At 40.4% G+C, this 23,807-nt stretch overlaps 1 protein-coding gene across 3 annotated transcripts in view; it reads left to right on the top strand.

The window, feature by feature from the left end:
- Positions 1-1,582: 1,582 nt before the first annotated feature.
- rin1b (Ras and Rab interactor 1b) overlaps positions 1,583-23,807 on the top strand; it is a 28,820-nt gene continuing 6,595 nt past the window's right edge. Inside the window, exons 1-9 of one of the 3 annotated variants that reach the window (XM_010786104.1) lie at positions 1,583-1,607; positions 16,115-16,258; positions 16,665-16,779; positions 17,020-17,092; positions 17,504-17,595; positions 19,096-19,265; positions 19,410-19,694; positions 20,343-20,898; positions 23,440-23,748. In XM_010786104.1, coding sequence (XP_010784406.1) covers positions 1,593-1,607; positions 16,115-16,258; positions 16,665-16,779; positions 17,020-17,092; positions 17,504-17,595; positions 19,096-19,265; positions 19,410-19,694; positions 20,343-20,898; positions 23,440-23,748 — 1,759 coding nt within the window. In that variant the 5' untranslated portion in view covers positions 1,583-1,592. Of the gene's footprint in view, positions 1,608-2,115; positions 2,393-16,114; positions 16,259-16,664; positions 16,780-17,019; positions 17,093-17,503; positions 17,596-19,095; positions 19,266-19,409; positions 19,695-20,342; positions 20,899-23,439; positions 23,749-23,807 lie in introns of those variants that run through there. The other 2 variants (XM_010786106.1, XM_010786105.1) reach the window with 2 other exon arrangements.

The raw sequence follows: 23,807 nt of genomic DNA on the forward strand, positions 1-23,807 counted from the left end.
CAGCACGGACAGGCCTTTGAACCAGTATTTACTCTTGTGACTGAGCAAATAATCCAAACACAAGGTCCACTCCACACTTTTGTGTGTGTTCAAGTGCCTTTCACGCTCCATTTGTGTTTGTAATCAGCATTTCACATTCCCTTTTGTGCGGCCGTAATTTCCTAGAAAGTTTCTGGGAATAATTAGGCCGCCTGTAAGCTACTACACTGCAGGGTAAACAGGGGACAAAGAGCATATTTTTTTAATGTAATGTGTAGCTGTTGAATGCTAGAATAATTTCCCTGACTAGAAATGTAAGCAATGAAATATGTAGAGTCCAAGCAAAAACATTTCAACGCTTTATGTCTAAATTGCAGTATTCTTAACAATTACAATACATTTGAAAACCTTCTGTGTGAGCCTGTGACCAACCAAGAGCAGAACAAGAAGAACAAATACAAATCTACAACAAATGATAAAGCAACACATGATGACTGTCATCTCAATCAGCATGCAAGCGCTAAGTTTGTAAGTGTCATCATTTTCATAACGTCAGGATTTCACAGTTACACTCATCATCTGTCCAGAGAGGCATGAAAATGAAAAGAAAACAAGTCGACTGGGACGAAGAAAAAGGAGCGATGGTGGTCATAAGATGTATGGCAGAAGCCCAGAGAATTATGATCCACAGCCAGACGGCAAACAACATCTGGAGCTGGCAGGCAAACACAGCAATTAGAAAAAACGAATGATGAGGACTGTGCGTAAGTAGGGACATTATCCTGTTTTCAATTGAAACCGACCAGAAATTAAATAATGTGCCTCGATGTTAGCATCAAATCAGAAAGAATAAATTAGGTTTAAAAGTGGCTAAATCACAATTACTATATGGCCAAAAGTATGCGGACGCCCGTTTTGAACTCTTTATTTTAAAACTATGACTTTTGAGCAGTTAAGCAAGATTAAGAAACAGATACAGAAGATGTTTTAATGACATAGGAAGAGTTATTCTGGTCCAGATGCCAAAGAATAAAGAGACTCAAGCAGGACTTTAGTATTGGGGGCCCTTTTAATATTTAAACAGAAGATATTTTCTAACTAGGAGCCACAATTGAAGGTATGGCCTTTATTCAATTCTAATTTGCACTAGCAAAATAACATGGGGTCTTAAGTTGTTTGTGGCATTCCCTTCTTTGAACTTGAACTTCATTTTGATCTCAATCACATCTGCAAATTGTCCTGTTTGGCACTTTTTCCTTGATATTGATCCAAAATGTTTCTATCCTGAGCATTACAATAGTTTTTCATAGTGTTGTTGGCCCTGCATGTGAAGCTAAACACGGCCTGTGGCGCCCTCCAGTGGTCAGAAGCGGCAGCACAGATATTCACCTGTGAAAAAAATAAATATGACATTCTGATGGATGCAGCATTCCAGAAATAGCTCACCGAAAAAAACTCACTGTGCGTCAAAGTCCTGTTCCGGTTGCGTCGAACAGCTTTACCATGGTCAAAGTGTGAGATGGTTGTGATATTGATCCTTAAAATACCTCAGTAGATGAATACAAATGATTGAATTAGCATTTTAAGCTGTTTTCTCCCACCTCAACACAGTGATGCAAGCTGTATCGGTATGTAGCCTAAATGAGGATAAAAAAATGATGATTTTTATAACTTTTTAAAGGTATAATTTTGAGGTTATTAGGAAATGTTCTATCATATTAAGATTTGAAAAATTCTGTAAAATTCTACATGTGCATACCTTTGCTATCCATGTTCACTTTAAAAGTGACATGCGCAAATGTGTGTATAGTTATGTGTGGGTAGGTGGGGCTGCATTCTGCCCTGTGTTGCGTAATATTTTTATAAATATGTAAATGCTATCTTTCTCATATTGTTAGCATTAAGAGTTGTTATTCTCTAGGGTATCACAATAATATTGTATAATGGGTTTATAGCACCTTAGTATTGTTTTTCAACGACAAAAGTGCTTTTTACTCACAAAACAATGCTTTTTTTTCAGTTGCATGATATGATTTGGTGTGTGTGTCAGAGTCAGGGAGGAGTAAAGGGGGGGGCACACACACACACACACACACACACACGGTTTCTCTGCTGTGACTGTGTATCACTTCAGATGCTCAGACAGAATTAAAAATGCGCTCCTCCGCCTTGTCACTGGTGGTGTGCGCATTTTCTTGACGAGTTCCCACAGCATGTTGCTCGGACTCAGAGGCTCAGCACTGTCTTCACACACAAAATCCATTAAAACTCTGTCGGACGCCTAATTAGACAGCAGACCACGCACAGCTCTGCAGCACCTGTTCCCACCTTCACAGAGAAGGTAAGTTATTTCTGAGGAGAGGGAGATTCTTTTTGGACTGCTTGCCATGCTTTGGAGAAAAAAATAGACACGGTGAGTTTCCAGCAGAGTTGGCAAATGCATCCTGGCTGCGGGCTATCTGTATTAATATGTTTCTCCTCCCTTTGAAGGTCTGTTCTCAAGTTCAAAGCGCGTCGGCGTGTGTTGTTTAACGTAGCTTCCGGTCGGGACGTCTTGGTAAACAATGCTGCTCAGTGATTCATGCATAGTGTCCCTTTGACACCCTGCCAATTAATCAATTAGTGATCAGGACATTGTGATGTGTTGCTGAGATATGGCAGTGAGTCATGATGCTCAGTGCAGCCTCGCCAAAGCCAGTAGTGACTTCATTTAATGATAAGAGAAGATTTCAGTATTTAAAAAGGAAAATGTTTGGTTATTCTAATTGTTCAGACTAGCATTGAAGCAAGAGATAGTTTGTCATCTTTCAATATGTGGACTGACAATTGATTTCATTTTTTATTTAAGGCATGTCTTTTTGAAATATTTGACCACCTTGATGCATGTTTTTCTAGACAACCTTACATTTTAATTCTCAAGCATAAGTTCCTGAGCTGTTGAACCCTAAATCCAGTACCCATGAGAACAGAAATCATGTTTACATTTATTTCCAAACTAATGTCATTTATGCACCTGTGTTTCCTTTATAGCCGGCACAATGTTCAATTAGCCACTCAGACTTTTATTTTTGTAATCTCTTGATCTCCTGTCTCCCCTCTGAGGGCAGGGGAATGTAATCTCAAACCATTGGACTGTTACATAACTTTAAAAACTGAAGTGCCATCCTGCTTGCGTGGGAGTGGATGTGATGTTCCCACTTCCTTGCTGTTGTTTTGCTCGTTAATTCCGAGAGGCACATTACTGTAAGTGGCGTTTTGTGACTTAACATCACAGTTGATTTTTATGTTTTTTATGAGAAGCTCTGATTGCGTTACAAGTCCTCGCTGTGATCATGCTGCCTACCTACACTGATTCTGTGAATATCGAATTACATGTTCATTTCCATGGGTTGCATGACCAAATGTGTGTGTGTGTGTGTGTGTGTGCGTGCGTGCGTGCGTGCGTTCGTGCGTGTGTGTGTGTGTGTGTGTGCGTGTGCGTGCGTGCGTGTGTGTGTGTGTGTGTGTGTGTGTAGGGGGGCTGCATTCTGCCCTGTGTTGTGTAGGAGGGGTGTGATCGCAGTGTGCCCGAGCATGACGCTCAGAGTTTGTTGGACACAGTTCACTCCTTTTTTTTTTTCCTGAGCAGTCTTTCCTCAAAGCTGCTGGAAGTGGTGCGAAGACACACACCTCACAGTAACCTGACTCATGTATAAGGCCGGCTTCCCCATCACTGATCAGGAGTTGTGTCATCATCATGCACAACACACAGGAAACCATACATGTAAATATGTCCTGCAGCAAGTGTGCACCATTTTGAAAAATCTGGCACCTACTTGTGTAAAATTATTGCTGGCAAATTAAGAAAAAAAAACACACTGTAATCATTCAATCTGAACTTTTTACGTGAGTAGTTTAGAAATATTTAATAATTGTATTAATGAAAACGGCTATAGTATCTGAGGTCTGAAGACTGTCTTAAGTATGATAACAAATAAAATCCACACGTCAACATATGACTATTATTAGTTTATTCTGTATTAGTATTGTATTATTTTATTCTTAGTTTCATAGTTGTATTATTATTATTATTATTATTATTATTATTATTGTATTATTATTAGTTGTATTAATATTATTTGATTAGTTTATGAGTTTTATTATTTTATTTGAATTGTTTTTTTTATCATTATTATTATTATAATTATTATTATTTTTGAATACCATTATGAAACACCATATTTGATGACATGACGTGAAAACAACTGATTTTACTTTTTTTTATAACTAAAGACACATCCTAAAAAATATGCAATTTGCTATTAGCCAACGTGGGATATTGTTCTAGTTGTATAACTGGTATGCAAGTGAAAATCGTGATATGCTAACACGACAAAGTGGACTTATCTCCATTTCACCACTTGATTCTGGCTTTGCTTTTATTACCCCATGCTCCCATTCGACTACTCTATATGAATACATGTTGAATACAAAATGTCCTATTAATTAAGTGACATAGTAAAAATAGGAAAACTTTCGGCGAGTATGAAATTAAAGGTACTGCATGTCTGACTGTTTTTTTAAACCTCCTTCATAATCCACTCCATCCCTTACCACACACCTCCCCCACACAGAGAGTAATGTAAAAAATCAACAACAAAACTTTAAGACACAATAGTACTATACATGTTAATCAAGTTTAAGCAGAACATTCATCACTGATTTGGTTATAGCGCACCCATTAGTGTCCCTACATTTTCTTTCATCTCGCTGCTAATGTTTTGTAACTTATCAGAGACCAAAAACATACTATGTAATATATATCAATATTTTTCTGAGGCTTTATTTCTTAGGCAAGTGTTGTAGATAAATGCTCCATTATATAGACAGTGTGAAATCAAGCTAAGATGCTTCGAGCCTAGCAATGACTCAATAATCCAGTATTATATCACAAAGTATGAAATGCGTCTGTTATTTTATAATGCTACATATTATAGGAGTCCTTCCTCAGCAGAATTAAGTACAATAACACACACTACATTGAGCTAACCCAACCACTTTCACCTTGTTGTGACTGGGGCGGTGATTGGGGTCAGTTATAGCTTTCTGGAGAAAGGTTTAAACATTCAAAAGAGTCAATAAAAGTGCAGAATTAATAAAGCTTGTTGGGCCCGCTCCCTTCCGAGACTCAACAAAGAGTAATTTGTTAATGCAGGCTTTTGTCCTCTTGTGGTCACTCTAACACAATCTGACAATTGTTGATGAAAGTGATCCCTCATTGTCATCGTCAAGACTCTGATCAGGAGATTTTAAAAGGCTGTAGTGATTGTATTATTAACGATCAACAACAATTCTAAGTCCTATGCGCAAAATAAGAGTGTTTACACACAAAAAAGCCAAATATTTGTAATACCAGCTGTCAGGATTGTCATTAGTTATCATTATGGTTTTGGTTTTTCTTTGGAAGAAATATCTTTGGTTATGAAATGATCTTATGAGAGTTAGAAAAAATCAATGATTGACCGTACACATGGTTCTCAAAAGACAGTTAGTCAAATGAATACAAATTCCTGTACTGCACCTGATTTTGTCAGATCCCTAAAAAAACTTGAAAAAGCACTTTTGAAACAGATATTATTCACACTCACTTATAGAAAACCTCTGACATTACCTAACAGTCCTTTACAAAAATAACATTTGGTATGAAGTGCTGTTCGTGCCGACCAGTCATTAGTCACGCTGTGAATCACACAGTTCTCCAAAGGTCAAAATACATCAGGAAAGGCGGTATATGAGATGTTAAAAAAGTAATTTAATTGCATAAATTAAAGGTTTTCGAGCTTTAACTTGAGAACTAGGAAATATGTTAATTCCTCTGTAAAAGAATAATCTAAAACCATGCATGTGTTTGCAAGAATTGAGATGGAATTCATCATCCACTCTTGTTTTTATTAAAATAAGTGTGAAAACTGACAGCATGGTGAGACTTTTGCAGTTGTTTTATCTTTTGAGAAGTGACAGTAACCAGTGACAGGATCTTGGAAAAAGTTGTTGTTTTCGTTTCAGTTTTCACAGTAGACAAGTGGATGGATTAGAACTAGATTGTTATTCTGGAAAGTTTCCCAGGCTTATTATGCGAAATAAATTTGATTTCAGAACTCATTGCTTGATTAAATGACCTCTTCAGATGGACGGATTTTGCTTTGTAAGCCAAGCCTTCACATTAAAACTCATAAACATGGTGAGAAAAACAAGCCTCAGGGATAAATATTCATGAGTCATTAAGTTATTTAAGATCATCAAGGTCCTTTGAAACTATTAAGTACATGCTGTGATTGACTGACAGTTTCTGCACCTGTATGCAAGACAATTTATACAAGTTATTATTTAGTTGGTGTTGTACAAACAAACAAATGGCCCTCCACTCATCCCTCCCTTTCAATACCTTCATTCCTTCAGGTAAAATACATTCAGTATTAGGTTTATCAGTTGCTATTGTAGATACATGGTGGTGCAACATAACCGACTGTGAAATACAGGAGCACAATATATCGTTGTATAATATTTCCTCCAGTGGATCTCCCTAAGTAGTACACACTGGCCCTTTAATTACATTACATGACATGTCACTTGTTGGACGCTTTTATCCAAAACATACTCAATACTGTGGACAATCCCCACAGGAGCAATTTGGGGTGAAGTGTCTCAGGGACACAACGACATGCTGACTGCAGTGGGGTTTGAACCTGTGCTCCCCTGATCCGAACATCAACGCCATAGTCCACTGCGCCACACGCCTCCGTTTAATGGGGCTTTCACACCAACGCGGTACCAGGGCCAGTTCGGAGCTAGAGCCTCAAAACCACTCTTTTCCCCCTTCCTGTTTTAATGCCCCTAGTTTTAATATCAAGCATGACAACATTTAAATGGGATTACATTTAAAGTCAATGTCTATTTGATATAATTTAGTAATTATTTTTGTTTGGCCACTTTCAGCACGAACGTGACGTCACTTGCCGTCATGTTGAAACGGCTAACTGTCAACAACAGTCGCTTTTTTTTTTTACAAGTCCAGTGTTTACCGAGCAACAACATCTTTCTAATGGAGTCTGGTGTGTTTTCACTCGATGAATGTAAGTCAAATATTCCCTCTCACTTGGCTATAGGTTCGGTTTTCAATAACTCCTCAGGGAAATACAAGCTCCTTTAACCGCTAAAGTAGCCATTGTTTTCGCTAGCATGATGCTAACTTTTCATACGGCGCAGGTAATGCTAGCTGTGGGTTTTAAAAGCTTTGTTACTGAAAAAAATAACTAAACAAAGTGAAGTTATGGGACGGATGACCAATATGTTAGCAGCAAGCATGTTAAAAGATGCTAGCTAACTGCATCAGGTGATATTTCTCTCTGAGTATCCCTTTTTACGTGATTTAATATATAATTAATAAAGAAAATTGATAATATTCATATGATTACATGTCTGTGCCTTTCAAATTATTCTAAAGGCACATGATATTGTTTGCAGAAAAGTGGGAAAATCTCTGTCAAATTGTTGATGCTTTCACTAGGTGGCGCCAAATACAGATTTATTTTAAATTCTACGTTTTATTTTATTTAGTTCCTTCTTTAAACATTTTAAACAAAGATAATGTTCCATAGAAACATTTGTAGGGGTACATGGAATCTTTCTATTTTGGTGCAAAACAAAAAACTGCAAAAGTAAAGAATCATATATATAGAAAATAAAAATGTACAATGAAATCTTTTTAAAATAATTTGTGAAAAAAATGATGTCTTTAATGCTGTAAGGTTTTTGATAAGCGAAGTTTAGGAATTAAGGAATAATAGGCAATAATACAACATTACTATAGGGGCTTTGCAATCACTCTATGATTTCTCATCAAAATTATTTCTTGATGTTGTTTAAACTGAATGTGAAAATATGTAGAAGTGTTGAAGACAGTGTAATCCATTCAGGAGAAAGATAAGATTTGATGACATCATGAAGAATACGCCCTCTCTCTTTTACACAAAAACACATGCTGGTCTGACAGAACTATTGGTGATAATGCCCCCTTCTGAATCAGCGTACCATTTAACTGAAATGCTTCTAAAATTATGAATATTCACAGTTATGCTAACAGGCCATCTTCTCTCCTACGGTCCCAGTGTTACTTGTGACTCACGCTGATGCCTTTGTGACTTCATCATAAACACACTCAGAAACACACAGCTCTCACTTCCTTGTCACTGCTCTCGAATGCCATCACTACGGCACTTTTACAGCAGGCTTCAAAACGGACACCTGTCATCAGTCAGCAGGCCCTCGGTGCCCACTGTTGCCCCCTGCGGACACTTATATCCCACTGCAATTATGCCGTTCCATTAGTCATCCTACGCATGCACTGATGGGTTGCTGGCTATACTTAGACAACGTCATGGCCACTCTTATGAAAATGGGAGATTTAACAGTCTGATGCATGAAGATGAGATGAATAATAAGTACACCGTTGTTGCTTTGTTGCCTTTTTTGGACACTGTGTTTATGAGGAAACAAGCACTGCTCATTGTGTGGTCAACTTATATTTAGCATGTTGGTATGTTAGAGAAACGTGATCTATAACGTCAAGTTGGCATCTACGCTTCTGTATAGAGTGGTGGACATTTTTGTAGACCGGAAGCTAGCATAGCCAATGGGATTTCTTCATTGGATTTTGGAGAATAAGCTCTGTGGTATACACTAGGGATGTAACAATACCAACAACTCACGGTACGATAATATCGCGATAAAAAGTCCACGGTACGATATTTATCGCGATATTGAAAAATAAAGGAAAAAAATGTGATTTTTTTTTCTTTAATTTTTTTTTTTTCTTTATTAAATACTACATCTGATTTGCACAGTATTTTAGTAGGATAGTAGTATTTTAAAGTGTCAACAATATAATAATCAGACCCTGCAATAGAATAAATCAAGTTTCACTTTAGTTTTTCTAGTAACTCAACTCTCACTAACTCACTCAGCACCATCAAGGTTATCTTTCAGGAATATGAGCATGTCCACATTTCCAGGTAGAAGCTGGGATGTTTGGGCGTTTACAATATCCCCTGCTGTGGAAAAAAATATCTTGCTTGGTACTGATGCTGCTGGGACAGAGAGATATGCTTTGGCCATGGGTGACAGCAGTGGGTCAAACTGTGCATTGTGTCTCCACCACTTCAAAAACAATACCATTTTTGCCAAGAAGGTGAGGCATATTGACAGGGTGAGATATAAATATACTGTTGGTACTTGTCAATGTCTCTAGGTATGTACATGTAGCCCTGTAAATACGATGTCCTTTTGTGTTATCTGTTGTTTTATGTTCATGTTGTAACCTACTTGTTGCCATGTTGGACAGGTCTCCCTTGAAAAAGAGATCGATGATCTTAATGGGACCACCTGGTTAAAGAAAGTTTAAAAAAATAAATAAAAATAAAAATTGCGGTATATTTGTCAGTCTCACGACGGTATTGAGACATCTATTTACCGCGATATTCGATATATCGTTACATCCCTAGTATACACACGTCTATTATCTCTGAAATGTCTCGTTCAGCAGGATGATCTCCAGATATAAACACCGCTTTTCTAAAGGTTGAAGCATAAGTCAATTTCTAGAAGATAATAGTTAGCGCTAGGCTACAAAGTAATCACACAAGACTTAATGTCATCGCGAATGGTGGAAAAATATCTCCTGCTCTCTCTTGCCTGTCAGTGCCAGAGAGTAAAAGTTTGTACAAAGTTACCGTCTCCAGCATTGTTGACAGTTTAGAAACTTTATTTTGTCATGGGCTGAAACAGTTTTAGTGAAGTTTGCATTATTACTTCCCACTGGAGATTCCTGTTGTTCCTGTTTGCCATCATTAGTAGTGAAATGTCTTTGCCTAGTTTTAGTTTGAAAGGTTTTCAGACAGTATGGTATTTCATTGTGACATACTTGTATGAGTAGTAACAATTTAGGAAAATACACCCTGAAACTAAAGTAAAACCATTGAAAAGTAGGGAGATTGTGGATTTGTCTGGGCTAAATATTACCGTAGAGACATGACACAATATCAAGGTAAGATGAAAGTGTCATAATTATCCTGACTCAGGTGATATAATACATTTCTGACAATATAAGAATATCAAAACAAGAAAAAACATGTATTAATTTATATTGGCCGGGTATCTACTATGCTAGCTGCCGGCCTGCTTATCATAATTCCCAGATGGAAATACCGTATGTGGGATGTGACAGGGAGCAAAGTGCACCACATCGCTATCAGTCATTACATTTTTGTGGCTGGAGGTAACATTGGTGGAGAAAAATGTTGTGAAGACTGTGATGCACCTTGGTTGATGAGGAGATGTGTGTGTGTGGCGGCATCAGCTCATTGGGTGGGGGTGTGAGATGTTTCAAGATTCAGTTTCCTCCTCTTCCTCCCTCCGCTGCCGTCTCAAGAGCCTCTAAGTGTCTCTGGACTTATTTAGTTAGGTGCTGTGTGCTGTGGATAACCGTCCAAATGTAATGAACACTACAGATGATTTATCACTGAAGTGTTTTATTGCAGCTGGAATTGAGTTTATGAGAACACATCAACCATAAACATCTTTAGACTCGATAGTGTTGGACTAATGATCAGAAATATTCCTTGAAGAGGCAGAGGTACTAATTTCTCCTCTGGCTGTATCCTCGAGAGACCACAATGCATTGCAGCGAGATGTTGTTTTAGGTGTAAAGGGCACTATCGCTACCATTATGGCTTCATATGCCTACACAATATACTTAGCTGAATACAAGTTCATGTGCATATAGAGGCTGCTGAAATTAATTATGGGAAACGTAAGAAATAGCTCATGCAAAATCACTCAAACTGATTTTTGAGCCTTTTAGAAAGACTGATACAATGCATTTTATTGTTATAATTTAACTTCAAATGTATATTTAGTTTCACCTCCGTTAAATGTAGCAACTTATTAAAGTTCATTTGATAGTTTTATTCCTCAAAGTTGTCTATTGTAGTGTTTATTTGTTTATTTCAAGGACTCAAACTGACCTATTTATTTATGTCAAAGGGACATTATAGCACTCTCTGTTGTCGTCCATTGCATTTCATACCGATGGACCATAGTGTTGGAATTCTTACTTGAATAAACGTTTAACCCATTGAGACTCTTTAAGACCAATTTTCCTTTCCCATGCACTTTGCAAGTGTGTGAAGCTGCATGAGAACCCTCCACTCCACTTCACACACCGCCTCACTCTGGATAAGAGAGTTCTTCTGAGCTCTAGGTGGTTCTCCTTGCAACATCAGACAAAACTCCTCACCAAACTCATGTCCTCCCCTCAGAGTGGTGGCACCAGTGCTAAGCTAAATGCGGCTATTATTCGGAGTGATGACATTTAGTCTTGTCATTAGCCACTTGTTAGCAACCTGCCATTAATACAGTAGTGACTTGTTTTATGTTGTACGGAAAGAACTCGTAAGATTGTTTTAGTCACAGACCTTATTTTGGGAATCCAACCAAAAACACAGGAGCTCGGAAATGCTAACTCGTTTTCCGTTTAAAGGCGAATTCCTGCTCCTTTCCTTTGCTTCCCACGACAAAGCTGTCATTAGGAAACATCTGAATGTGGCACAACGCGTTGAGATTGAAACCATTGTTCCCTTGGGTGTCTCACTGTTCTTACCCGAACCAGATGGGGAACTGGTCTGGAGGTGGATGAATCTGGACGTCATGGTGCACCAGGCTGAGCAGCTGCTCACCGTCATTGATCTCTTTCATCCTACACTGTTCTCCTAAATCCTGTGTTTTTGTCATCCTCCTCTTCAGCTTCTTCAGGTCAATTCAACTTCAGCTTCACCTCCTGCCCTAAAAGACTACTTTCTTTTGTCCTAAATAGCTTCAAGTCAAGGAATTGTTGTCAAGAAAAAGTCAAGACAAAGTGTGTATACATCAAATTAACAGATGCATGACACTGGTCTGAGAAAGACTGATGTGTATTTTGATTTTTGTTAATTTTTTTTGGGAGTTTTACCCTTTTTTTGGAGTTGTTTCACTTGTTGAGGTTATTTTGAGTCCTATGTAGTTGTTATGTGAATTTGTGTGTCTCTTTCTAGTCATTTTGAGTCTCTTTGTGGTCATTTAGCCTCCCTTTGTAGTTACCTTGTTTCTCTGTGTGGTTGTTTTATATTTATTTTTAGGAATTGAGTCCCTCCTAGTTGTTCCTAGGCCACAGGGGGCCCCTGACGTTTAGGGCCACTGTTCCCAATAGACCCCTTTCAGTAATACATCTATTCTTGGGCTGCATAAATACCTTATAAAATATACAGGAAACTGGTATGCAACGCTGATACCTATTGCACCTGCTATGTTTTCTCAGATCTGCTAAAAAACAAATATTCCGTGTTTGAGTCACTGCATCAAATCCGTCATCACTCGCTCAGCCAGCCTTTTGGTCAGTCCTTCTGTCCAGTTAAGCATTTCTTTCCAGCTCAAATATATTCCGTTTCTCTCTAGCAGTCAGTCATCATTTGCACAATAGAATCTGATGTTGCCTTTCCAAAATACCCATTAGCACTCTGCTGATTTTTGGCAGTGTAAATGCTCACTCCAGATGTGCCGGCACCAGCCCATTCCCACTCTACGTAGCCTTTCTCCCAGACGTCATTTAGGGTTTTCCGAAACTCTTTTCATCGGCTTAACTCCTCCAGAAGCATCAGACTTTCTGGTTTATGCTGCTGCTGCCCTCAGGTGCAGAATCACCGTGTTAGATATACAGTGTACGTCTCCTTTTGCTTATTACATCTCCAGTCTGCCTGCTTGAACTCCAGCGCTGCAGGCCCACTGAAGTTATGATTTCCTAACCCAGCTTACATTTTCCGTCCCAGCTTTTTCTTGTCTCTTTTCATCATTATAGCTTTTATCTGGTTTTCTCTCTGTGTGTGGCTCTCTTTCTCTGAGGGAATTGCATAAGTCTTTTCTCTGTGTGTGGGCAGCGTTGTGTTTTATGTAAGGCGGGCATGGAAATGGCTAGCGATAACACAAGGGTCTCGCTCTGTATTCTTTCTGCCTCTCTCTCGCTCTCTGCCGGTCTTATAGCCTTGTGTGGTTGTGTGTGTGTGTGTGTGTGCGGTTGGGTCATCGGACTGTGGCTCTGCGTGGTGGTTGGCTCCAGATAACACAATAGGGTGATTCTGCAGGCCCACTCGCACGGAAATATATATTTTTTTACACACACCTTGAAATTAATCATATTTTACTCCTAATATGAAGATGGTGATACATGTTGACATGTTGTGATTATGCGTCTCTTTTGAAGTCGAACGTGATACAGGTAAAACACTCATAGGTCTGCTGTTTATTTGCCTGAATGAATAAAAAATGTTTGCAAGTTTTACTTATTTTAAGTTGAGGATGGTGGATTTTGACAGCTAAAATTGTGTCACTCCCATTTGATTAACTGTGGCTAATAAGTGTAAATGAATGCTAATGCAAAATCAAGCAAAATAATATTTTTAACTGACTCATTTGAAACCTAAAAAAGGGTGCTCAATATGCACGGAGACTAGGGCTGCTCGATTATGGCAAAAATCATAATCTCGATTAGTTGTCAATAATTGATATCACGATTATTAAAAAGGATTATCCATTTACAAAAATTTGAACAGTATGTTTTTAACAGTTGATTACCCTGAACTTTAAGTATAATTCAACTGAAAAAATTATTACAAAAAAAAAAATAAAATAATCGTTTTATTTTGATTATGGTGTTTTCATAATCGTTGCAAGCCAAAATCGTAATTGCGATTAAAATACGATTAATTGAGAAGCCCTAACGGAGACTGCATACATTTCGTAATGTATGTATCGTGACACCCAGTGCTGCTTCTTATACTCAGCTGAACTTTGAGTTTATGTAAAGAATAATAACTGGCTATTGTTGAAAACCCCAGATTTATGCTAATCTGGGAGAAACACAAACTGGGGCAAAATTATTAGAGGAAGTTAGCCAGGCAGGCATGCTTTGGTTTTGTAGCTTATGCTAGATTTCTAGCTTACATTTTGACTTGTAAGCTCTTTCCTAACCAGGTGTTTCTGTCATATTAGTCCCATGCTCACTGTGTCTACATGAGGAGAAACTCAGAGTTTAAATCGCCCGTCCTGTGTAGTTACAGTTGCTAAAATATCAGACTTTACTCTTGGTGGATTTAGCTCACTGTCAATTCTGCTCATTTTTAAACTGATTAAAAAAGTTCTCCCAGTTTCCTCCAAAGCCTTCAAGCTGCAGGAACAAACGTGTTATTTTTATGAAACACAGAGTCCCTCCTTTGATTGATGTCTGCTGTACTTGAATCCTGACCCCTCTAATGCTATTTACCGCTAACTGCTAATGGCCCCTTCAGAGTGCAGATTGGCACACAGATAACCCGCTTCCCCTCAAGGGGGGGGAGAGTTACGTAATAAGTGGCAGGAGGTGATGAAAAATGTGAAATATTCAAATGTGTTATTGAGAGCAAACACTATTCATAAGGCTTCCTCTCAAGCCTCAGAAAAAAGCTGCTGCATCTGATTTTTAGCAGTCGTTGCTCAGAAATGAACTCGGAGGAAGCGCACAAAATGTTAATGGCATAATTGTGTTATTTATTTTTCAGAAATAAGAAAATCCTATTAATAAAAACACCTTTACACCCTGGTCACCTTTTTTTAGATACTGTATCCAACCTGTCAGGGAAAGGGTGTTTCACTGAGTGGGAATGCCTGGTAGGATGTGTAGGCCCGGGTTTCTATGGCAACCATCTGCTGCTACGCTCACAAGCGTTCGTCGGCAGCCCACACAGTGTGACATCCAGCAGCAAGCCAATCTGAGAGAGAAAGTAAATCTGTGATTGAATGTTAACACGAAAGGGCCAGGAATAATAAGGACACAGTTCAAACTGAGTGGTTGGAACACAAGCCAAGGTGCATTTTATCCAGAATATCAAAGTCTTTCAGGACTCTGTTGAGTTTCCTGCTGTTATAGTAAAGACAGAAGGGGGGAGGTGTGTAGCATACAACACACTTCCATAATAGACTGAACAGAAGGATGTGAAGCTGCTTTCAAATGTGTTGGAACACAAGCTTGGTAAAGGATAAGTAAGTTGAAACCACTTTTAGAGAACAGGTACAAAGTTAAGATGCCAGCCGTCAACCACAACTTCCTTGTTTAAAGGGGCCCTATTCGGCTCATTTTCAGGTTTGCTTTATTTTTTCCCATACTGCTGGTGCTGCAGTTTAATAATAATAATAATAATAATAAAAAACAGCCAAAAATCTGCATTTGTTTAAGATATGAAACACAATATCTGCCTTTTAACTGAGAAGAACAACGTTAAATCAAGACATTTTTACTGAAACTGAATCTGACGAGTCAGATTTGTAGTAATGTAGTCACGGTCTGAAAGGATTTCATATACAAAAGAACTATAGATGACGCAATGATATGGTATGCGTCTTAACCATTCAGATAAGGGGGCTTAATGGATACCTCCTCTACATACTCAACTAAAGACAGATGTGTAATGACCACAAAGACACAAAAACATTAACAAAAGAGAAACTAAACAACTGTAAAGTCTGTGAGTGATCCCATTATGTCCTTGTCTGCTTCTCCCTCCACCACTATAATAGAACTGGGGCCAAACAACCAGTGTGTGTGTGTGTGTGTGTGTGTGTGTGTGTGTGTGTGTGTGTGTGTGTGTGTGTGTGTGTGTGTAGGCACCTGAAAGCACCAGTCTATTGTGAACACACACTTTCTTTCTCTTAAGTACACTTGTGTGGTGCGTAGGATTCACTTCAATTTTAGGGGCCACGCTCTGGGAACAACTCCTAATCTGGGCAAACTGCACTCGCATACTTAACGTCAGACTGTATATGCATTACTCATTGCCGCCTAAAGACAACCCATTGACAAAAAGAAAGCGTGACTAAGAGCTTGTGGAGGACAATGTATTCAGTGAGAAATGCACACATTGCAGAGCTTATCTTCTTAACAACACTGAATAAAATGTGTTTTTGTGGGAATGGATGTCGAAACTGACCAAAAATACTAATGTTATTGTTGAGTGATAACTATGTGGATGTGTTTCAGATGCAGGAGACGGGCGGTTCCCATCACGGCTCTCAGAGGGCGTTCAGTGTCCTGGACCGTCTGCTGCTCACACACCCTGTGTGGCTGCAGCTGTCACTCAACCAGGACTCCGCCCTCTACATCCTGCTCAGAGAGCCTGTCGGGGTACGTCAATAAGACTAAATGAATACATTTTAACACACATTAAGACATTAGAGTCAGAAACAGAATACTTTATTTATCCTGGGGGAAATCATAAAACTGTGGTATTGAAGAGTTGAGATACTTATCTCAGGGTTGTAATTTCCTCAAACTCAAAGTTCATGTTAATTAAAGACACTTCAAATGGAATAGTTTAACATTTTGTCGATAAAACTATTTTTTTTTTCTCACAAACTAAAGCTTCTCTGAGGTTTTGACATTACACCATAGCTCATATTCATTGTTTTCCCTTTGCTTTTATTCTGACTCTACATTGCTGTTCACCCTCTGTGCCTCCTCCAGAAAAACATAACAAAATATATTTTTTAACCTCCCTGTGCGTTATGTTTTGCTTCTGCTATGCTTACAGACCTTTTTGGTGCGTAAATGCAGCTTCAGCCAGAGAAAGGTGCTGTGTTTGAGAGCGACGGGGGACAAAAGTGCCTCCTCTGTTAAGGAGTGCTTCATCTGTGAGGAGGACTCCAGTGAGTATAAAACAAGCTACATTAGCATGAATTATCCACCTGTGAGCGGCGCACAAAACGCTACATTTCTCTGCTCGTCGATTTTGTTTTAGCACAGCTCATTCACTCACTGGGTGAAGTAGTGCGGGACACAGGGGATAGGTACTTCAAATCATTTGCAATTGCCAAATTTCCTGTTAGATTTAAAGTCTCCCACTACCTCCACAGCTGTCAATCAAACTCTGTCTCTTCTATAACCAGCATTCGCCTTGGAGAGCTCAGCGCTCACCTTCCCTGACCTGTGTCGCCTGGTGGCCTTCTACTGTATCAGCAGGTGATGTTTTATTTGAACTAAAACACAGCATGGTCCAAATAATGTGACTTATTGCTTTGTTTCACCAGTTTTCACGGCAGCACATAATGATATATCAGTCAACATCGTGCTTTCACATTTGAAAACAGCTCAAAGCAGCCAATCAGAAATCCCTTATGTGTCCCACAGCAGGTAAATATACATTGTTAGAGCAAAGGGGACAGTGCAGATTAAAAGGGAAATACAATCAGTAGACCAAAATATTAAATTAAGAGGCAAGCAAACGTTCAAATACGTACACATCCTAGGTAAAAATTAAAATACATTATAAAAGTACGTGTCCAAATCATTTTTGCCACCTGATGTCATTCAGCGTGCACGTTCTGGAAGATTCATGGCCACACACATACTGAGTATTTCTATTATTTCCAGAGATGTGTTGCCCTTCCCGCTGCAGCTACCAGAGGCCATCGCTAAAGCAGCGACACACAGGCAGCTGGAGAACATCTCACACATGGGACAAGGTACAGGGACGAAGACCTCTCATTCTTTTAAACATATTAAATAACTTTGATGTTCAGTTTTTGGCATTTAGTTCAAAGCAATCAAATGCTAGTCCCACATTTCACCAATCTTTGTGTTACTTTCACATTGCTTACTATTGTTTTAAAGCAACTACTTTACTTTGTCATTTGCTCTAAAAACATTAGATACTTTACTAGATTATCCTTTTAACTGTGCTTGCATAAGAGCTTTATGCTAGCATTGTGGGTTTAAGGTGGTGAAGTTAACATACTTGCTAAAAATCAGTCATGTTGATGTTTAGTTTGAACATTTAGCTCAAATGCTAGCTGCTAGCATGGCTATAGACTTTTTTTGCTACGATCACATGGCCTACCAACTACCAAGAAGAGACTCTTCCAAATGTTTTTACAGTGTATACATTCTTCCTGTAGATTACTTATGAAGCAAGACATCATTTTAAAATGTCCACCTTGCAGCATTTGATCGTGAGGATACAGAGAAAGTCCTCTGTAACAGCTCCTCCTCAGCAGCGTATTGCAAATGTGATAAACTAAAGGAATGAGTGCAAGAACTGACTGCCAGCTTGCATCTATTTTAACATGGAAACATGTACTGAGCAGCAGCAGTGAGCGAGGCGTGACTTCGGTTTGGCTAAAATTGACACCAGTTAGACACAGTATGTGTCCCCGACTGCAGCTCGGAAATAAAACACTTTTCCTCACCGTGGTTCTGCAGGTTCAGTCTGCTGTAGTCAGATAAACCTACATTGCACATATCTAAGTGCTTGTTTGTGGTTCGTTTGACTACAGGTTTTTGTAAAATGACAAAAAGTCAGGTTTGGGGAAAATAGGAACCAAGTCCAGTTTAAAGGACTAAAAAAGGTAAGGTAACAAAAAGTGAGCTTTATTAAAAAAAAAAGCCGAAGACAAAAGAACACAAGACACCAATTAACATTAACAACCTGGGGAGCATGACAGACAGGAACAAACGTACAGGCGGGAAAAGGCAGGAGACATGGACTAGCAAAGACGTGAAGGACAAGGTGACATGGAAAGACAACGATCAGACATGGAGCACAGGGGAAGACAAGACTAAATACACAGAAGGGTAATCACAGGACAAGACACAGCTGGGCAGGGGAGGCAGAAACACAAGGGCAACAGGTGAACACAATCAGACAATCCGACACACTAACGACAGGAAGGCAAACACAGGAAGTAGGATCAGACAAGACACAAGGAGGAAAACATTTCAAAATAAAAAGGTGGAAAATGAAAACATAAATCCAAAAGTAATCTGAAACGAGGTTAAGTCATTAATGAGAGATATAGAGATTCTATGTGTACCATTTCAACACAAGTGAATCATTAGAAGCCTAATTTAGTACATATTTACACAATTGCTGCGACAAATACAAAATTATTGGGTTTTTTTGTTGGTATTTCTGCACTTTTTTTAATGTATAAATGAAAAACTAAACCCATCTTTTTCCTGACTAGACTTCTGGAGCCCCCCGTCTGCTTCAGAGATCCAAAACGGACCGCTGGACTCGGGTGCAGCAACCAGCGGCAGCCAGAGTCAGCAGGACCGCTTCACCCTGCTGACCCACGGGAGGCCCGGGAAACTCTGCTTCATCAACCCTCTCTTCCTGCAGCTGGAGCTTAGCAAGGTTAGTAACTCTTTGTAAATCCATTAGGAGGGATCTAATCCATCCTCCTATATGACTGCTACTGTTTGCCTTGCACTTCACTTTAACTCCTCGATAAATAAATCACTGGCTCGTGTTATATAAATACATCGTTCTCTTCTACAGCAGCCACAACTCATTAAGCACAGTGCCTCCAATAAACGGCACCGCTTCAAGCGCAGCATGCGTCTCCGGCTCTCCGAGTCCTCCATGAATCTGTCCCTGGAGGGTGTCGGCTCCTACTCGCCTCCCTCGTCCCTGGAGCTGCCCGGCGGCTCGGAGAGGCTGCAGAAGGCCGGAGCCAACCCGATGAGAAAAGTCCATCCGGGGGCGGGAGTCCTGAGGAGAACCCCCGCCATATCCACGGGGTCTGCAGAGGAAGAGGACGTGATATCTGTCTCCGTGCCAAAAGTAATACGTGTTAGCATCTTGAGTTTTACGTGTTTGAGTTTGGATAATCCTCTTACAGTCTCATGTTTTTTAATAATGTAAACAAATCCCAACTTTCGCATGGTTTACCCATTTTCTCAACTCATCTAAAGTCTATTAGTGCAAAGAGCTAGAAATAACCCACCACAAAATCCCATTATATTGTCGTTGCAATTTAAAATCCGTTTCTGTCTAGAGATTGATGAGTAAGGCAATAACTGCACAAAACACAATATTCCCATGATAGTCCTCCTAAAGATCTTGATGGCTTGCAAGCAGGCTCCTTCTAACAAGTAAGCATCCTACAGTGCTAAACACAGAACCTTTAAAGGTGGCACAATTGTTTTTACAATAAATCACATACATGTCGTCAAATGCCACCCGGGTCTTGTGCTCATTAAAAACACAAGCACTACAAACTGAAGGGGATTTCCACCAGAGGGTGACCAGACGTCCCAAGGTCAGTTTCTATCTCTCCCACTCACTTTAATCTTGCAGTATTAAAACATATTCTTATCAAGGATTACAACACCTAAGGATTACTTTTCTCAATGGTTACATCTCACACCTTTTAATCCAACAATTTCCGTTCCATGATGCTGTTAAATGATCGTTTCTGTCCTGGTCCAGACGTCTGCGAAGGTGGAGGATCCTCTGAAGCCGAAGCAGTCGGCCAAAGCCCAGGGGCCAGGCATCGAGGTGGCGGTTCTGGCTCTGGAGCGCCGCCCGGCTCCGTGCCTGGCCGAGCTGGACAGCAGCAGCTCCTTCAGCAGCATGGACGAGGACGATGACTCGGATTCAGATCCTGAAAGCATGGCCCGAGCCCAAACTGACGCCTACCGTCGGCCGCCGCTCGTTCGATCTCGAGGCCGCGGCGGCCTGCACCGCATGAGCGAGGCGTTCGTGTGTTTCTTCGCTCCAGATAAGCGGCTGACGCGCCTGGTGGAGGAGCTGTCCAGAGACCGGCGCTCCACCTTCGGGGCCATGGTGCAGGACTTCCTCCTGGAGCAGAGAGAAGTGCTCAAATCCCTGGCTTCCTCTCCTTCGGCCACTTCCTCTGCCCGTGTGACCTCCGTGCAGATGCTGCAGGGTCTGCGCCTCTTCCTGTCCCAGGCTAAGTGCCGCCTGCTGGACAGCGGAGAACTGGAGCCGCCTATCGAAACCCTGGTGCCGGAGAACGAGAAAGGTGAACACACTCACCTGGGAAATGTGAGAATGCAAATATTGCTAAATGAAGGAAAAACACATTTTATTCGACTCTAATGTAAATAAATATCCTTGTGAGGCAGTGTTTACACAGAATGTCCTCAATGCACAAATTAGATCAAGAAGAGATTGCCCACCACATATCAACAAATACTCGCCTCGTGACAACCTGATTGGTTCATATGGCATTTGAACATCTTTAAATAACACGTTGTTTTTGTAGACGGAGGAGGTTGCGCGCTGCCAGAGGACGCAGGTCTATGGAAACAGACAGGCAGCCCTTTCTCTCAGCCCAGGCTCCAGTGAAAGGCACTGTCAACACAAAGTAGTTTTCTCGTGGGAAGGGGGGGTAGAGCCTCATTCACTAGAGCTCACATCGTCTCTGATATCTAGAAAACAGCGTTAGGAAACATCCATCACATCACACCACGAGTGTGCTTCTTCCCCTTTACTGTAAAGACATGGCGCCGCGCTACAGGAAGGATTCCAGTTCGACCTTTTGACACACTCCTCTGCGTGGGTTTCTCTCTTTGTGTGTGTTCGCAGGTGTGTAAATGTGTGATGCTTACTTTACAGTGCAGAGGCTTCAGGGGGAGAGGGCTCGGCCGCTGCCTTCCCTCCTTCCCTCCTTCCTTCCTTCCTCCTGATTCTGATTTATCTCGCACTGCGTCGGTGGGAGGCATTTGCATTTTTTTTTTCTCCCCCTCGTTTATCATAAAAAGATATCACAGTCCCACGCTCACTTGAAGAGCAGCACGATTCAGGGGAGGGAGGGATGGAGGGAGGGATGGAAATAGGCAGGATACTTTGTAATCAGTTACACATCTATGAGCACTAACACAATCACATTACATGTAATCTGTTACTCTAGCAAAAGAGAGAGGGATGCTGGGAGGTAGAGAAACAGATGATGGAGGGTGTGAATGATTAATCACAGGAGGGGTGAGGTAGATGGGGCCGGGCCTAGGGGGTGGGGGGGGATTATCCAGGAGGGAAACATGAGGGATGGAGGGCAGGAGAGGAGGATATTGATGATGAGTGGAAAACAGCGAGCACTGGAGATTTGTTACCCACTTAGTCAGGACTGCCCACTATCTGCAGCAAAATCACTGTGTGTGTGTGTGTGTGTGTGTGTGTGTGTGTGTGTGTGTGTGTGTGTGTGTGTGTGTGTGTGTGTGTGTGTGTGTGTGTGTGTGTGTGTGTGTGTGTGTGTGTGTGTGTGTGTGTTGTGTGTGTGTGTGTGTGTGTGTGTGTGTGTGTGTGTTCACGTGGGAGAGCATGCATTTGTAACATGTCCACAAGCTTTGTCTATTACATCTCACTGTTGTCAGGCCAGAAATAAAATGGTATCTCCGGATTGTTAGCCTCTCAGGTGGAAGGAAAAAATAACTTTGTGTTTTAGCCTGGCGGTGCATTTCTGAACGTAAGCAAAGAGGATTTAAAGGAGTAGTTTAACATTTTGAGGAAATACGGTCAATTGCTTACTCTCCGAGAGGGAATAGATTGACATACACACTGTGTGGCAGGAGCCACAAGGAGAATAGCTTAGCATAAACAGACTGCAAACCAAAAGTGGAGGGAAAAAAAGATTTACTTTACTTGGATAGCAAAAACACTTATACAATCAATTGCAATCTAATACAACAAATCTGCAAACATTATTACTTTTCTTACTTTGTTAATTCAACTTTTTAACGCCATGCCTTTTTTAGTTATTGTTTTGAAATTGCAAAAACATTTCAGATTGAGCTGCATGTTTCGAGTAACAAGCTCAATTAATTTCACAAATGAATGTTAAGTGTGATGGAGATGCCTTTTAGAAAATGTAAGTCCTAATAAAAAAGTTAAAATCATACATACTGTAAACCCAATTAGTATGTAAAAGTACCAATAATAAGTAAATGTATAGTATTTTCTATCAACATGCTTTGTTCCTGTATTGATAATAGAGGTGGGGTTTGGTGTCTCGTCAGACAATTCCATTTTCATTATTCCTTTATCACAATCATTCAAAAGCCACATACCTTTCTGGGCCTCTTGCCAGTGCCTCAAGATATGTTGATACATTTCTCTACCTGCAAATCACTACAGAAGTGAAATACAAACAACTCTACAGTAAAAAAAAGCCANATTATTACTTTTCTTACTTTGTTAATTCAACTTTTTAACGCCATGCATTTTTTGTTATCGTTTTGAAATTGCAAAAACATTTCAGATTGAGCTGCATGTTTCGAGTAACAAGCTCAATTAATTTCACAAATGAATGTTAAGTGTGATGGTGATGCCTTTTTTTTTATGGGTTTGGTGTCTCGTCAGACAATTCCATTTTCATTATTCCTTTATCACAATAATTCAAAAGCCACATACCTTTCTGGGCCTCTTGCCAGTGCCTCAAGATATGTTGACACATTTCTCTACCTGCAAATCACTACAGAAGTGAAATACAAACAACTCTACAGTAAAAAAAAGCCAGTAATGTTTTTAGTTTCAACCCAACAATGTCCTCCCCCTCTGTCCTCAGACCTGGCTCTGGAGCGGGCCATGTTCTCCTGTGTGCTGCGGCCCCTCAGGTCCCACCTGGAGAAGGCTCTGGTTGCGTTGCACACCCAGGACAGCAGCAGCCAGCGGCTCGCCCAGAACATGATCCGCCTGAAGGGGGACGTGGCCATGGAGCGGCTGGGCGTGCGGACGGGCGTCCCCGACAGCCGCGAGGTGGAGCGGGTGAAGCAGAAGCTGCACCTGATGCAGAGGACGCACTCGCCCATCGACAAGGTGCTGCTGCTGCTGCAGGTCTGCAAGTGCGTCCAGAAGGCCATGGGATCCCTACATGGTGAGACCACATGCATCGTTTTTTTACGATATACGATTTTATTTTTATACTTTATTGTC

Source organism: Notothenia coriiceps, unplaced genomic scaffold (genome assembly GCF_000735185.1).
Source record: "Notothenia coriiceps isolate Sejong01 unplaced genomic scaffold, NC01 NC01_scaffold00028799, whole genome shotgun sequence".
NCBI lineage: Eukaryota > Metazoa > Chordata > Actinopteri > Perciformes > Nototheniidae > Notothenia > Notothenia coriiceps.